Source organism: Camelus ferus, chromosome 18 (assembly GCF_009834535.1).
Source record: "Camelus ferus isolate YT-003-E chromosome 18, BCGSAC_Cfer_1.0, whole genome shotgun sequence".
In the NCBI taxonomy this organism is placed as follows: domain Eukaryota; kingdom Metazoa; phylum Chordata; class Mammalia; order Artiodactyla; family Camelidae; genus Camelus; species Camelus ferus.
Genome location: NC_045713.1, coordinates 14,320,176 through 14,336,345, shown reverse-complemented (window position 1 = coordinate 14,336,345; position 16,170 = coordinate 14,320,176). Strand labels below are relative to the sequence as shown.

Here is a 16,170-nt window from a genome sequence, read left to right as displayed (position 1 = left end):
AACCAGATGGAAGTCTCCACTCCCTGCCTGCCAGCTCAGCACCCCTGACTGCTTCCCAGTGCTCCTAGGGTCCTGGCCCAGCGGGCACCCCACCCCTGCAGGGACCCCCTTCCATCACCCCCGTCACTATGTCCCCCCTCGGCTCTGGCCGCCTCCATCCTTACAGGTGCTGCTCCCTTGGTCTAGAATGTTCCTCTCTTTCCTGGTTGACTCCTGCCTTCCTCCAGGCCTCAGCTGAGACCTTGCCTCTTTTTGGGTGCTTGCTGCTCCCTCCACCCCATCACTCCTGCTCATCACCCCCTTTACAGCCCTCCAGGCCGACTGTCACAGTTTATCACTAACGTGGGCTTTCCCACATGGAGGGCCCTCAGCCTGCAGGCTTGGTGCACGAGGCCACAGCGGGACTGAGTAGCACATGCTCTCCCTGTGAGTGACACAGCAGGCCCACTCGGTGAAGACATTCAGCGACCCCACTGGGAATCGGTGCCCAAGGCTGGGGAGACAGTGAACCCCTCGACACTCTGTCCCGGGGTCACTGCAGTCATCTTGGGCACAGACCCAGGTAACCATGGGCCTAGCTGGTGCACACGGAGCCCCAGGAGCTGGGTAAGCACAGGCAGGGGCAACCCTCAACCCCGGTGGCCACTGCCCTCGCTCCCTGTACTTGTCCTGGGAAAGGCCAAAGATGGTAAGACCTCTCCAGCCGACCTGGGAAGGCAATTGGGGAGCTTCAGGTAGGAGTGATGGGGGAGGGCCTTTCCTAGGTGGGGAAACTCAGGGTTCATCACCCCACAGCACCTGTTTCCGGAACCTTCAGCATTCACATTCCAGCTGCTTTCCACCAAAAAGGTGACCCAGCCCCCAGAGAGTGGCCTCTGGCACTCCTGGACACAAGGGCTGCACCGCCCCCAGCCGGGACCCCATCACTGGCCAGTGGGCACTGACCTGGTTTGCAAGTGGAATTGCCTGTCCTGCTACAACTGAAGCTGGGAGTGCACGACCGCTGGGGGGACGTGCATGGTGGGGACATGGCGGACCCTATCTGACGGGGGTGGGGGTAGCTAGACCATAAGTGACCAATATCCTATGGTATGTTTTCCCACTGTCCAGGGTTAACAGGGCCTTTCTCTAGTTCTCAAATTTGCTTAGACAGTTAAACCAGCAGCTTCATCCTGTTGAGTCATAAGATGCTTTTTTTGCCTTGTTTTTTATAGGTTACTTATCAGTTTATTGAGCTCATGCTTGTTATTTTTCACCACATATTATGGGTGGCACCACTTCTACATTTTTTTCCCCTTCCTTTTCTTTTTCTCCAAAAAGTTGTAGAAAGCCAAAACAGATCTTTGGACAGCCCCTAAGATTATTATTTCCCTTTTGACAAATGTTTCATAGAATAATTACAGAGAAATTGAAGTATTTCTGGCAGGTTCTAAATGGAAACACAATTCAGAGTGTTGTATATATTTTATTGTACGGAGAGCTGGGTACCCGTATAGAGACACTAAAATATCAACACTTGTTACCCTGGGATTACCACCTTTTTTATTCCTGTTAGTCCTTTCCAGATTTTTCCTTTAGCCACTTACTTTTGTAATCAGAAAACCAAAACAAGAATCCAGTTGGTTGTGTGGTTTGGATGAGCGATATTTTCACAGGCTCAAGGAAGAGACTCTCATAGCTGCAGATTCAAGCCACCTACTTCCAGCCAAACTATTGTTCATGCACCACTTCTAAGTAAAAATTTCAGGACCACTACTATTAGTAACAATAGAATGCTAATTTTCTAGAATCGGACACTAGAAAGTGATACAGCCAGGTCTTCCAAGGTCTGAGAGAAAATTATTTTAGATTTAAAATTCTAAACCCAGCGAACCATCAACGAAAGGCAAGATTTTGTCATTCCCAGGCAGGAAAGCTTAGAAGGTTTATCTCCTACCCGCCCTCTCCAAGGAAGTCACCTGTATGAGGGAAGATAATGGAACTCAAGTATGTCTGTTTCCTAATCTCCAGAAACTGTGAACAGATTACTTCATGTGGCAAAGGGATTCTGCAGACTTCAGGGCAGGAGATGAGATTATCCCAGATTATCTGGGTGCGCCAGTGTCTCACAGGGTCCTTAATACCAGAAGAAGCCGGAGGACGAAGGCAGAGTGATGTGATGTGGGAAGGCACCATCTGCCACTGCTGGCTTTGCCGATGGAGGAAGGGTCACGAGCCAAGGAATGAGGGTGGACTCTAGAATCTGGAAAAGGCAAGGAAATGGATTCCCCCATAGCTTCCAGAAATGTACCCATCCCACCAACACCTGGATTTTTAGCTCAGTTTAGGTACTTGTCAGAATTCTAGCCCACAAACTTTAAGACCCAGATCCGCCAGGCATCAGACCCAGCATGCGTCAGTTGGGGCAGATTTAGGGTTCAGGGGCGACCTGAGGACAGGAGAAGGGTGGAGAGAGGGAGCCCTCAATGGGATCTACCCGCAGAGGCACAGCTCCCTGGGATGTCAGAAAAGGAACAACAAAGGCAGAAGTACCAGGGGACCGCATCTCAGCCCCAGTGGGCTGGGAGGCTCATCATGTGAGAGCCCCGCAGTGCTGTCCTGGGAGGACAGGGAAGCTCCCTGTGGGGCCAGAATCAGCCATCAGGCTGGGGCAGGGGTACAGGAGGGTGGAGGAAGGTCCTGGAAGGTGGGCAGTAGGGCCCAGTCATGTTCGCCCAGGCCCAGCCGTCAGGACACTGTGCGAACAGGAGGGGATGAGAGACCCTCGACTCGTCCCTTCCTGAGAACCAGTACCAGGACCTGGGCCGGGCCAGGAGCCTGTAGGGCTGGCAGGGGTTGGGCGCAGGAGCATCAGAGTCAACACCAGGAAGACGGGCAGGCCCAGCCTGGTGGCCACACGTAGTGAGGGCATCTGGGACATGGGGATGTGGGGGAGCAGAACAGGACAGCCAGGGCCCGAGGGGACACGGAACCCAGGCTGAGGATCCCTAAGCCCAGCACAGGGCCTGCTATGGGGTGTGGTGGGGGTGGGAGTGGAATCCTGTCTTCCAGAGCTGGTGACGCATGAATGACCCAAACAGACCCCGGCCTGCCCTTGAAAAAGTCACCTCCTAATTGGGAAGAATGTCCAGTCAACAAATAAGTGCACAAAACCAAGAAATAGTCACGCCTCGCTTCTTTTCGGGTTTCCAGGGTAGGCTAGTGCTGGGAGCCAGGCTGGGCAGGGCTGGGCAAAGCAGGATTGACTCGACCTCTTGGCTAAGCAGGGTGGGGACTAATTCTGGCCCCATGGGGATTCCTGGGGTGACCCCCTGCACAAAGTTCCGGATGGCCTCTGAGGGCCTCACCTCTCCCTGACTCTCCTCCTCGGGGGTCTCCCACACAAGGTTGGTGTGGAGGGCAGGGAGGTGGGTGAGGAGGGGTTGTGCCCAAAGGGCTCTGCCCTTCCCAGGCGGCTCATTTGGAACTGCGTCCTCTCCTGGCCCTGAGAGGAAATCCCCACGTCAACCTTGCCAGGCGCTGTGGGCGGAGCCAGAGGAGGAACCCTGCCCCCAGCCCGGCTGCCTCCTGCCTAGGCCGGATCCCTTGGGCTCTGGGCGGTGCCCTTCTTTCAGAATGAGAAGGGGGCTGCAGCCAGCCACCCCGCCGTGCCCACCCCGCCCTGGCCCTCCCTTCCTCTCACCTGATTCCCCTCAGCATCTACCTCTGAGGAATCTCACCTGAGACAAGTGGGTCTGTTCCTTCATCCTCTCAGGAGGCCTTCTCTCATTTGAAGGGTCAATTCCCTCGGGGCATCAGGTGACCCTCCCCCCAACCCCCGTGGGTGACCGTGAAGGTGTTATTTTGATTTAAATGTGTCCCAAAGCGTGCAGCGGCCGGAGAGTACCAATTTTGTTTTCCCACAAGCAATGGATGAGGGTTCAGCTTCATTTCTTTTCCTATCTAAAAATGTATACCTGCCTTCTAGACTGTCAGAATGACACGAGTTAATAGATAAAGTGCTTAGAGTAATACCTGGTCTAGAGTAAGCACGACGCATTTGCTATCGCCACCACAATCATCATCTGACCGGCCTCCCGACCCCTGAGGCCCCGGCATGAGAACTGAGCCAGGATCTCTGTCTCACGTCTCCTCCAAATTGATCCTGGAGCAGCCCAGCCCTCCTCCTCAACCATGGTTCCTCCTGAGCCCTCCTCCTCAACCATGGTTCCTCCTGAGCCGTGTTCCCAATGTGCGTTCCTTTGGAATGTTATTTCCCAGGGATGTTAATGCACTTCATTTGTGAAAGGATTCTATGATCACAGACTTTGGGGAAAGTTAAACTGGTTTCTTTGATGCAGACCTTTTCAATGACTTTGACATGCTAAAACGCAGCAGGAATCTGGAAGAAGAAATACAGCAGGCAGCGTTTCCCAGACTTACTTGACCAGGGGACCCTCGCTTTTGAGGAATTTCACCAGGGCTGTGTGAGAGGCTGCCCCACCGTCTCTAGGATCCTGTCAGTTTCCCTGGTCTCTCTTTTAGAATCCCCTGATCCTACAGCCTACATCTTCTCAGGTGGAATTTTTCTCCAGTGAAGCCTCCCTTCCTTTCAGCACCTGTCCCTGCCATGTGCCAAATCCAACACGAGGGGGCGCAGGTTAGCTGAGACCAGGCTGCTCAAAGGGTCCAGGTGTCCATCTAGAAGTGGGGAAATGGCCTGGTGTCCTTATTTCCTCATTGGATGTTTACTAAATAAAGCAGGTAGATGGAAATGCAGGGAATTAAGGTGCCTGAAGCAATGCTTATGTCCATGAACTTATTTCTATGTTGTGATAACTCTGCCCCCACCTCCACTCCTTGCCTCCCCGTTGCGGTCACCTCATTCTGTCTCCAGCTGCTCAGGCTCTCTGTGTAGAGTCCTTCTTCATGGAAGGGTCTCCGTTTTTCTCTACCCCAGGAGCCCCTCCCTTGTTGAGTCTTATGAGCCACCAAACCATTTGCCTATAAAGGGGGCTTGTTTTTCCTTCTAATGTGAGAGGTGGATTGTGGCTGGAAGAATTGGCATGTGCCCTGCCTGGGGCAGCTCATCTGCCCATTCTCATCAGCCTCATCATGCCACTGCCCTGGACAGGTGTTTCAGATGATGGGAGAAATTGTTCTGCAGAACCAGACTTCTTAGCAAAGGAAAAATGGCTTTACGAGTATTATCAAAGTAATGCATTCTTGTTAGAAAATAAAAGTCAGCAAAAGGAATGTCAAGAAGAAACTTAAAATCACCAGAACCAAACTTGTAATCAATCTCCTAGTGGTGGATATTTGGGCTGTTGGCAAAAGGTTGTCATTAAAAGTGATCTCTTCATGAAAATCTTCATTTATAAATCTTGGCACACCTTCCTAACCATTTCTTAGGATAACTTTTCTATGGGTGCAATGCTTTAGTCAAACGGCTTCATGTTTTTGAGGTTTTTAAACCAGGAGAAAGTGCCCAGTCCACTCTGCCAGGAAAGTAAGAGGCACCCACTTCCCACACTGTCCTTGACACTGAGGGCTTCCACATTTATATCTTCTGAGAACTTACAAGTTAAAAAGTGTATCTCATTTAAAAAAAAATCATTCTATCTTTGTAAAATTAGTACAATCTTATTAAAAAATCAAAGCAATACAAAAAAGAAAAGGAAATAGAAAAATGTTCCAAATCCCACCATCTGGAAAAAACCCTAGTTTTGTTTGAATATTATTTCAGTAGTCTGTTTGGAAAGGCAAGTTCAAGGACAGGCAGATGGAAGGATGGGTAATAGTGTGCGTCAGCATGGAGGCCTAGACACTTGTGTTTGCTTCTCCCAGGTACCTCCAAACCCTAGAAAACAACACAAAATTTACAAAGAGAAGAATTCTCTAGGAATGCTGGATCCCCGCGATATGGTGGAGCCTTACAAAGAGGGAGGCAGATGGGGTTGAGTTGACAGTTAATAGACTCAGTGGGTCTAGCATCTTGGAGGCAGGATACAGCAGATCTGGGATTCATAAGGGGCTTCCAGGAACATCTCAGGCTATTTGGGTAACTCCCTGTAGTGGGTTGAACCAGAAATTGAGCCCTCACCAAGAACAGACTCTTGACTCGGAGCCTTGATCTTGGACTTCAGCCTTCAGAACTGTGAGAAATAAACCTCCGTTGTTTAAGTCCCCTAGTCTGCAGTGTTTGTTACAGCAGCCCACGCAGACATGTACACCAGGTATAAACACTTGTGCCAGGGCAGCCTCGGGGAACTGGAACCTAGATATCCTGCCTCTCTCAATTTGACCCTTGGGTATAGTTCATTTTATTTTCAACACTTGCTCTAATCGAATTTTAATTACATAAAAGATTAGATGCAATGTGTGGTTGTGTGTCTTAGCTTTCCAATAAATGCATTGAGTCTCTCCTGGGGAAAAGTGGAGAAAAATGTTTTGCTTAAAGCGTGGTATCCAAGGAGATTTTGAATAAGTGAGTAAATGGGGGAGAGTTGAGGGCTTCAGACATGCACAGCCAAGCTGTCCCCTTAGGGTGGGCCTTCTTGTTTGGCCGCAGCCACCCAGAAGCAGACTCATGCACAAAGGCCAGATTTGGACTTCCCTTGGGACTGCGACAGAAATGCCCCTTCCCTTCTGATATTCCTCCCTCACTCAGCAGGATCCTCCATCTGATTCTAGGGTCTAAGGCATAAGATGAGACCATGTAAAGGAGCCAGCACCCCCACCTCACCCCAGGAGTCTGAGCACTGCCAGACCTGCCCCCAGACCAGAGCCAGGGACACAGGATCCAGCCTCTGAGTGAGGCTGGGGGCTTCCTCCAGAGGGCTGCAGGGAGGGGCCAGCCAGCTCTGAGTAGGCTGGGATGGAGACCCTCTTGTCTGCTATGTCTCAGGCTGCAGGGGGATCTTCCCAAGCCCCACAGCCAGGGACAGGGAGACAAGAGGTGTCAACCCTGACCCAGCTCTGACCCACAAGCCAGCCTGGCCAGCGTCTGCCTCTACCAGGAGAAGGAGTTCCAGTTGTTCTGGGATCCTGGCAGAGGGAGGTCCAAGGCATGCCCAGAGAGGGGATTATGGTTAAAATGCTTGTAAATCCCCTCCTGGGGAGCTCTGATCCCAGGGGACAAAGGGCCTGTGTTGAGTCTCCCATGCAGGCTTAGGGCCAGCACTGGGCCAGGGTGGACGAGCGGGTGGGGCTTCTTCAGGTGCAAAAGCTCTAGCATAGGTGTGCACGGGTGTCTGGGGCGAGTGCAAGCCCCTGTGTGTGGGGATAGCTGGGCAGCTGTGTGTGTTTTAGGGTTCATCCACATGTGAGCCATGGTGCACACCTTCATTTTGAATGCACGTGTGTACATGTGCATTCTTTATAAGCATGCTCGTCATGTACTCTATGAAAATGTGCCTCCTGTGTGCCCTTGGGCAAGTCTTGTCATACTCTCTTTGTCCAGACTGGCAACTGTGTCTTCCTCCAATTTCTATGTCAGGGACTGCTTCCTGGATTCCTGGCCCAGACAGACCTTCATTCTGAGCGACAAACCCTGGCAGCCTGCAGCTGAAAGGATGGCATCTGAACTGGCAGCATTGCCAGAAAAAGTGCCTGAGGCTGGGCTGGGACAAGAACACAAGCCTCCTTTGTGAGACCTCTGGCCCCCTTCCTGTGGGAGTTGTACATGCCAAAGCCCTAGGTCTCTTCCGCCTGCGCCCGCCCCGGAGACTCCAGGGCCTCAGGAGGGGTTCTCTGTCCCTCTGCAGCCTGCTGACCCTGCTGTTTCCAGCCCACCCTCTGCTGTGTTTATCAGGCTGGGGTGGGGTGAAGAGCTTTGGAGGACAGGGTGTGGGGCTCTCATCTTTGCAACATGAGTCAGTGGGAGCCTAAGTCCCTAAGGAGCTCTTCCAGGGAGACCAGTGCAGGGCCAGAAGAAAGGGTGCAACTTTCTGGACAAAGCTCCTCTCTGCTCCCTTCTCCCCACTCAAGGCTGGTTGTTAAATGAAGCCCGTTATAAACCCCCTTTCCCCATTCCCTGCCGCCAGCACCATGGACAGGGCTGCATCAGTTCCAGGGAAGGGAATAGGGATCCACTGGCGATCCTGACTTTGTGGGTGAAGGGCCACATGTTTTAGGTATTCTGGGTCATAAAGTCCTGTCACAACTGGCCAGCTTTGCCTTTGCTGCTAGGATGCAGCCCCAGACAATATGCAAATAAATGGGCAATAACATATTTATGGGCAATGCCATTGGAATTTCAGGGTATTTCACTTGTTACAATTCTTCTTTTGAATTTTTTGATAATCATTTACAAATATAGACAGCATTATCAGCTCATGGGTTGTGTAAAAACAGGCAAACTGGCCTGTGGGCCATAGTGTGCTGACCCCTGGCCTAGGTCCCTGATGTAAGGAATGGAGGGCCAGTAGACAGGGCCTTCCCCTGCCAACCCCAGACCCCACAGTCCTGCTCTCCTGATAAGGGCAGTGTCCTCAGCTCCTGGTGAGCCAGCACTTCCCAAGTGAGGCTGTGAACACTCCAGGCCATGCTCTGCACCTCTGCTCCCTGTAACCAAATGGGGTGTTCTGGACACTCTAGTCCACACCCAGCCTGTCCCCTATGGCCACACATCAGCACAGCCTAGGGGATGCATTCCCTTCTCCAGCCTGTGCATTTCTCCACCGCAGCGAGGTCATCGTTCGTGCAGCCTGGGGGACAAGTCGGTTGTTTCTAATTTTAGGCGATTCCAAAATCTGCTTAAAGAACATCCTGTGCACCTGCCTGGAGGCATAAAGACTTGAGTGTTCAGGCCCTTGGATGGAGAAGGATCTCAGTGAATTCTCAGAGCACCTTGCAAGGAGCTTCTATTGCTGACTGCATTTGTAATAGAGGGGACAGTTGAAGCACACGGAGGTGACTTAAGCTCCCCAAAGGGCGTGCCTAGAAAGCAGGACGCCAGTATTCCGACCTGATCTGATCCAGCTTCACACCCACAATCACACCCTTGGTTGATGATTGTGACCCTGTGGCTCTTCCCAATGGCCAGGGAGGTCCTGCTGACTTCCTTAGCTCCATCCAATCACAGAAAGCCTGGACGTACTGCACCAGCAGGGTCCCCAGATTGGGAGCCCTCAAGAAACACCTGTAACCTCCCAGATAAACTCTGACTCCTCATCCTGGCCCCAGGTGCTCTCAGAAGAACGGGCCTAGAGAATCTCCCTCTGCCCCATCTGCTGTGCCTCCTGTCAGCACATCCTAGCTGCCGGTCACCTCATAGCACACTAAGTCCATTTCATCCCCAGCAACGTTGAGACCCAGCACAAAGGAGAGATCACAGATGTCTGCCAGTGACAGGCCATGAAAGGCCAGCATCTGGGGTGTCTCCACCACATGGCACCAGGTGCAAAGAACTGCACTGTCCACTCCGACTTTCTGAGGGTCAGGGGGAAATCCAGGGGCACCCAAGGCTTTGCCCAGGCCTGAATAAGTCCCTGAACCGGGTTCTGCAAGAGACAGGGGCCTGGGCTTCATGAAGCTTCTGGGCACAGCGGACCTCTACATCCCCCTGGGGTTGAAAACTTTTTGACCAAGCTGGAAAAGGCTCTCAGGAAACTCCCTTACTTCTGAAGTCAAGGTCACGTCTGGGTGCAGAGGACAGAGACCCAGACGTAACAGATAAATGCCTCTCATATCCCATGTTGTTTGTGTAGGCCACGGGGCCAAGAAAGTAAACTAAGCATGTCCGGGAGCCTCCCCCAGGATGGCTCTGGGGATTCCCCCAGGAAGAGCTCCTACGTTCCAGCTATTCCCTGTCCCCCTGCTCCTCCCTTCTGGACAGGGGCCCACAGGGCCCAGGAGGGTATAAAGGGCCAGATGGAAGGGGGACCAGGCACCGCAAGAATCCCCAGTGCCGGGACCAGGCCACAAGACTCTCCAGGCCAGGTAAGATGGTGCCCCGTGCCATGGATGGGGCCCCTCGAGGTTGGCGAGGCCACTAAGAGTCAGATGGCCTGTCCTCTTCTTTACAGGAGCTCTTGACTCCCCAGCTAGAAACCATGCTGCTGTGGCTGACCCTCGCCCTCCTGTGGAGCAGCTCCTGCTGGGCAGGACGTAAGTCTGGCTGGGTCTGCCCCCACCAATCCATCCCCCCCCTGTCCCCGATGGTCACCCTCACTTCCCTCCACCCAGAACCTGAGGTCTGGTCCCAGCCCTTGTCACAGACTAAATCTAGTCTCAGGACTGTCCCATCCTCTTCTGGGCAGAGATCACCGGCATATCATTGTGTCTTTTTTTCTCTCTCTCACCTGGTTCGTTCATCCTAGAGACCTATGGACCCGGAGGAGGCTGGTATTTCAGTACCTCCAAAGACAATGCAAATGAAATAACCGGGATTCGAGTGTGTATAGGTGCTGTGGGCATAGTTAAGAGGTGAGTAGGACCAGGCCACGTGGCCACATCACTGTGTTCCCACTCACACCACAGCCTAGGGAACTTGGGGAAGACGGCTGAGGGCCTCTTCCCCCAACATCCTCACTGGGTTCCTGATGACTCTTTGAGGCTAGTTGAGGCCTCAGAGTCGTGTGGACACCAGCCATCCCTTCCCTTTGTCCCTTTTCCTCTGCTGCTTCCTCTCCTGCACCCCAGCACCACTTCTTTCTCTCTCCACCTACAATTCTGGCTTCTGCTTCCTGGGTTGATCTAAAGGGAGGCATAGATGATGCTTCTCCCAACTTTCTCCTTTCAACCCCAATTCAACAAATACTGGTCTCTCAGTATGAGAATGCCTCATGGGAAAAGCATGGGGAAGGTCTTCTCAGGTTACGATCAAAGAGAAGAGGAAGTGAGGGTCAGAGTGGACCACTGATTGAACACAAGAATTGTGTAGAGGCAGCAAGTCCAGGGGCATTCCTCTAATGTTGTGGGGAGTGTTTTGCTCAAGTATGGGGTGGATCTTTGCTCTGCACTTATAGGGTCCCAGGGACCTGGGCAAGGGAATGGGACAGAGCAGGAGGCACCAAAGGGGACAGAATGTGGGTGGGATCAGGTGACAAAGGAAGGCTAGGGGATAGAAACCAAGGTTGGGGAAGACCACAGATCAGCCCAGAGGGGTAGAGTGAGTGGAGCTCCCCCACATGAGTGTGGGAGTCCCCTGCTTCTCAGGCCTGCTACCTGGTCTGGTGGCAGTGACTGGGGCTCCAAAAGCCCAAGCTTGGCCAGGGGACAGCTCCCTGCTCTGAGTAATGAGAGCAGCTGGCACCTCCTGAGGGTCATGGTGACTGGGCACCTTGTGGAGCTCTCCTGCTGGAAGATGTCAGTGACTCCCTCGACCCTCCAAATCACTCCCCCTTTGCAGATGAGAAAGTGAGGCCTGGAGAGGCTGGTTAAAAGCCCAAATCACTGGGTCTGAAAGAGACGGAGCAGGGGATGGGGAGCCACGTGCCTGTCTCAGAAACCCAAAGTCATGTGCTCAGGGACTTATACTGCAGTCACAGGGCTGACCTCCTTGCTGGTGCCCAGGGGGTGAGGGTAGAGGACGTGGGTCTGGTGAGTCACCTTGGATCCCGAGCTTTTAGAGTTCCCTTTTCCTCCCAGCATCCAGGTGAGGTATGGCTCCTCCTGGAGTGAACGCTATGGAGTTGCAGGTGGGACGTGCCAGGAATTTCTCCTGCAGCCAGGCGAACACATTACAGCAGTCTACGGCTCCTACAGGCTTTTCCTCCGGTACTTGCTGATTTACACTGACCAAAATAACTGGACTGTATTTGGAGAGAATGGTGGCAGGAACTTTTTTGCCTTACCTGATGGGAGTGAGAAGGTGCTCACTGGAATCTTTGGGCAGTATAAGTTGCTGGGCATCTCCAGCATAGGCTTTGAGTGGGATTATCCTCTAGTAGAGGTGACCACTGTTCAACCATTTAGTGCCTCAACCTGAGGAAATTGGTCACTCTTTGTCTGCAGGGCTGGGTTGTGGGTTACCCTGTGATGCTGTCTGGCTGGTTGTGGGCTGACTGCACAGGAGTCTAGATTGAGACCTTGAATCAGAATCCGCAAATAAATAAAGCTTCTGCTGGAACAGTGCATCCAGGCATGGTCCTTGAGTCTGAGATACGAACAGAGCCTTCTGAGCTTGTGGGGGGTGAGGCCTCCGGGCTGGAGATCACTGAGCAGAGTTGCAGGATGAGGCAGACGGTGGGTCTGACACCCCAGGCCTCGGTGATTCTGCCCAGGATGAGGGATGTGCCCATGCAGACCCTGGTTGATTCCATAAAATATGAGGATTCAGGGCTCCAAGGGTGCCCCATCCTGCTCCCGGCCCCCATCCCATCCAGGTGGCCTGTGCTGCCCAGGCTCAATTCCAGGATTCTCTGCATGTGCAAAAGGCCTCAGAGAATCCACTCATTCATTCAGTGACTCATTCACTCACTCAGCATAGGTCTGTCAAGGCCTGGCCCACAGAAGTCCCCTGGGACCACAGAGGAATTAAAAAGAGGCCAGATGTCCAGCTGGGGGTACCCAATGGGGGACAGGTTAGAAGCAGATACTGGCAGTTGGTTGTGGCATCTGTGTTGATAGGGACAGATACAGGGTGTTGTGCATAGAGTCTTGCCCAGCGGTACGGTGGTGGGGTGTGCTTCAGGGAAGACTTCCTGGAGGAGTCAATATCTGAGCTAAGTCCTAAAGGCTGAGTGAGAACTGGCCAGTTGGGTACAAGGGGAGAGGGGCATTCCAAGCCAAGTAATCAACTTCGGCAAAGGCCAGCGCCAAGGGTAGCCAAGGACAGTATTCTTGAAAGATGGTCATTTGTTATAGCCCAATAATGTAGACTCCAGACCTTGCAAATTCTTTGTTTCTCCCATCCCAAACTGGGAATCTCCAAGAGGGCTTGCCAAGGTCTGAGTCTCAGAGCCCTCCAGACTTCCAACATTTTGGACTATGACCCACAGGAACACATTGTGCTGTGACACAGAACACGCACACATCTGTCAAACTGCACCAGCCAAACACTCGGCGATTCTGCACAGTGCCTGGCCCCATCCCACCTAAACTCCCTGCCACAGCAGCCCTCAGAGGACAGGACATCTATTACTCCCATTTGAAAAGGAAGAAGCCGAGGCACAGAGAGCACAGTGGTTTGGCCTGGTCACACAGTACTAAGTGGCAGCATTGGGATTCAAGTTGAAGTAGTCTGGGTGCAAAGTCTGGGCTCAGAACCCCAGACCAAGCAAAGATTTCCCCACCTGTCTCTCTCTCTCTAGGGGAGATGCACACTGACATTTTCCTCTTCTCTACTTTTATTTGAATGTTGAATGCTGGTTGAGAGCCACTTAGTGGTTCTTAACCTGGAATCTGTGGGAACAATTCAGGAATCCATTAACCTGGATGAGGAAAAAAAACACCAATATTTTTATTGTCTTCTATTGGTAACTGTATTCCTTCCCTGTGAAAGGGACCTTGGACACCTCTCTAACAGCGCTTGTGACCTCATCATATCAATTACAGTCGTCCCAGACATGTTGAAATTCACACACAGCACTATTTCAAAATTATGGGTGTTTGCAGATTTGCCTTTTTCTGTGTCAGTAATAAAAGCACAGGTGTTCAGAGGACACACGTGAGATGGGTGTGGACGGTGTATCTGCAGGTGCTTTGCAAATGTTCCTTCCTGCGTCAGGGAGAAGCCACCAGGCTGGGCTGGGGACGTCCCATCCCACCTTGGCAGCTGTTCCCTGATGCCAGAGGGCCAGCTCTGTTGCATAATGAATTCCTTGCCCCTGGCTTGCTAAAGGGGAAATTGGTTTCAGTCCTGAAAACACTTGACCCCTTTCACGGTGCCCACCTTCTTGGAGCTGGCGGCTGTGACGGGGGCCACGTCCCCTGAGTCCTGGCGCAGCAACAACGAAGGTCAGAAATGGGACAGTGTTGATTGGAAGAGTGACAGCACTGACCCTCCAGCATCACTGCTTGGATCAGGGTTAGGCAGGATAAGAGGAGGATTTAGAGGAGAATGCGAAGAGGAGGAGGAGGGGAGGAGGGGGAGGAGGAGCAGACAGTGGCGCCAGCTCAGGGGCCATAGTGCAGATGATGTCACAAGCATGGTGAGTGGCATAGTCCACCCTTGTATGTGAGTGGGTTCTCGGGAGTTCCTTCATGGATCCCACAGCAAACACTGAGGCATCCTCCGCACAAAGCCCTGCCCTGGCCCCATGGAAGCACCCGTGGTGCAGACGCTGCACATGTTCTCAGGATGCAATGCTAGGTTAGAGCACAGGCCAAGGGCCAGAACATGGGGTGAGGGAGCTTGGGGGCGACTGGACCCACTCCCTCTGGTGAAGAGAACCAGGCGGGCTCACGTGTATGCAGAACCTTCACTCAACACGGGCATTCAGCGTCGCGCTGGCCTTGCCGATTGGTACCAGCCTGGGATCACCTGGCCGAGAGGGAAGCTGCGTGCAGTGGGACCCAGGACGGGCTACGGACTGAGCTGGGCCTCGCGGAGACCTGCTTTCCCTCGCGGGTCGTCAGCTCTCTGGTCACCGCGGCAGGCTGACTGGGCGGACGGCTTCTCAGGGACAAATCCCCGCTTGAAGCCGATTCCCAAAAGGCAGAAGAGCCGGTGCTGGCCTTTGGCGGACAGGAGCTCCCACCGCCGGGAGGCAGGACGATGGGCATTGACCCACCTGCCTGCGCGGCGCCTGGTGGTGGCCTGACGCCCTCTGCTGGTGGTCCAGCGCAGGTGCCAATGCAGGAGGGCTGCCGGCCTCCGCGGGGACATGCAAGCGTGTCCTGCCTGTGGCCGCTGGGGTTTCCTGACTGCGGGCTCCAGTGTTCCCCAAACCTCAGTTGGATGCTGGGAGGGAGGCGGACTCACCGCCTGCCCACTATTCCTAACTCCAGCACTGATATTTGCTCTGAAACACCCAAGGTGCCTAGAGCCATGTGTACATGGGGAGGAAGAAATCAGGCAGGCCTTGGCCTAGGTGACCCCCAAGGGGCTGGAGACACAGAAGCAACTGATGGAGACAGAAGTCCAGATGCAGAGAAAGTGGGGGACAAGGCCCCACACTTCCCTCATTTGGGCAGATTTGTCTGAGCTCTTTTTAGATTCCCTACTTAAAAAGTCTAATCCCACTGCCCCGTCCAAGGACTCTTCATTATGCCACTGGTGGAGCACCACTGGGACCAGGCCTCTGAACCAGCTGTCCTAACCCTGTGACATGTCACTGCTTTATTCTGCTGTACACCTGAAGGGATAGAGGCTGGGAGAGGTTCAGCACCTCGCCAGAGGTAGTATGGGGAGATGGTGACCAAGGCCAGACAGTATCCCAGGGACAAGTCCAGAGCCTGACAATCCACCACACCTCGTTGCCCCCGATTTACGAGATGCCTGCTGAGCTCCACGTGCCCCTGGCTCATCTGTCTTTTCCCAGCCAGCGTCCAGCCCCCTTCCCTGCCCCTGGTCCTTGCAAACATCCCCCAGCCAGTGGACACATGCAAAGATCAGCACAGTCCAACCCACATCCCTAGGGGCACCAGGTGGGAGGGAGGACAGGCTGTAGGGGAGGGTGTTTTAGCAGAGCCTGCTCAGCCCTCAGCAAACAGCACACTGGGAAGCAGCCGGCAGACAAAGAGCTGGAGAATCCCCTCAGCCAAGCCTGAGGCTGGGGAAGCTCCTTGGTGAGTTTTGTTGTCCTTTCTGTTTCCCTCCTTCTGCCCCCCCCACCCCCGCCCCACCAAGGTGGCTTCCTGGGAAGAGGGATAGTTTGGGAGGGATGGTTTGGGAAACAGGTCTGGCTGGGAGTCCCGAGGCTTTACTAGGGGGCAGGCCCGGTTTTCTTCATTGTCGCCATGTGCCAGTGGTGGGGCCAAGTGCTAGGTAGCCTTCTCACTGGATCTGGCAGCAAACTCAGTGGGTGATGCTCGTTCCATTTTACAGATGAGCAAACTGAGATCCGAGGAAGGAGATCACCAGGCTCGGGCCTTGTACCTGGTGGGCAGTGATCCTGAAGATCCTGAGGTGGAACCTGGCACCTGCGTTCACAAATGAAGGGGCCAGAAACCCACAGCACTTAGTACCCACCAGTCGGAGGTCAGTGTCCTCAGGGAGGGAACTTGCCTAGGGTTTCCAGAGCCTTGTCTCCATTAGGAAGCTGGAGAAACCTACCCAAGGGAACTGGCTGATCAGTGGAATTT

At 53.3% G+C, this 16,170-nt stretch overlaps 1 protein-coding gene across 1 annotated transcript; it reads left to right on the top strand.

Moving 5' to 3' along the window:
* Window positions 1-9,837: 9,837 nt before the first annotated feature.
* LOC106730151 (zymogen granule protein 16 homolog B-like) lies at window positions 9,838-12,057 on the top strand. The gene is made up of 4 exons (XM_014562799.2): window positions 9,838-9,921; window positions 10,008-10,089; window positions 10,302-10,407; window positions 11,572-12,057. The coding sequence occupies exons 1-4, from the start codon at window positions 9,853-9,855 to the stop codon at window positions 11,909-11,911; spliced, it is 597 nt and encodes a 198-aa protein (XP_014418285.2). The 5' UTR covers window positions 9,838-9,852; the 3' UTR covers window positions 11,912-12,057.
* The last annotated feature ends 4,113 nt before the right edge of the window (window positions 12,058-16,170 follow it).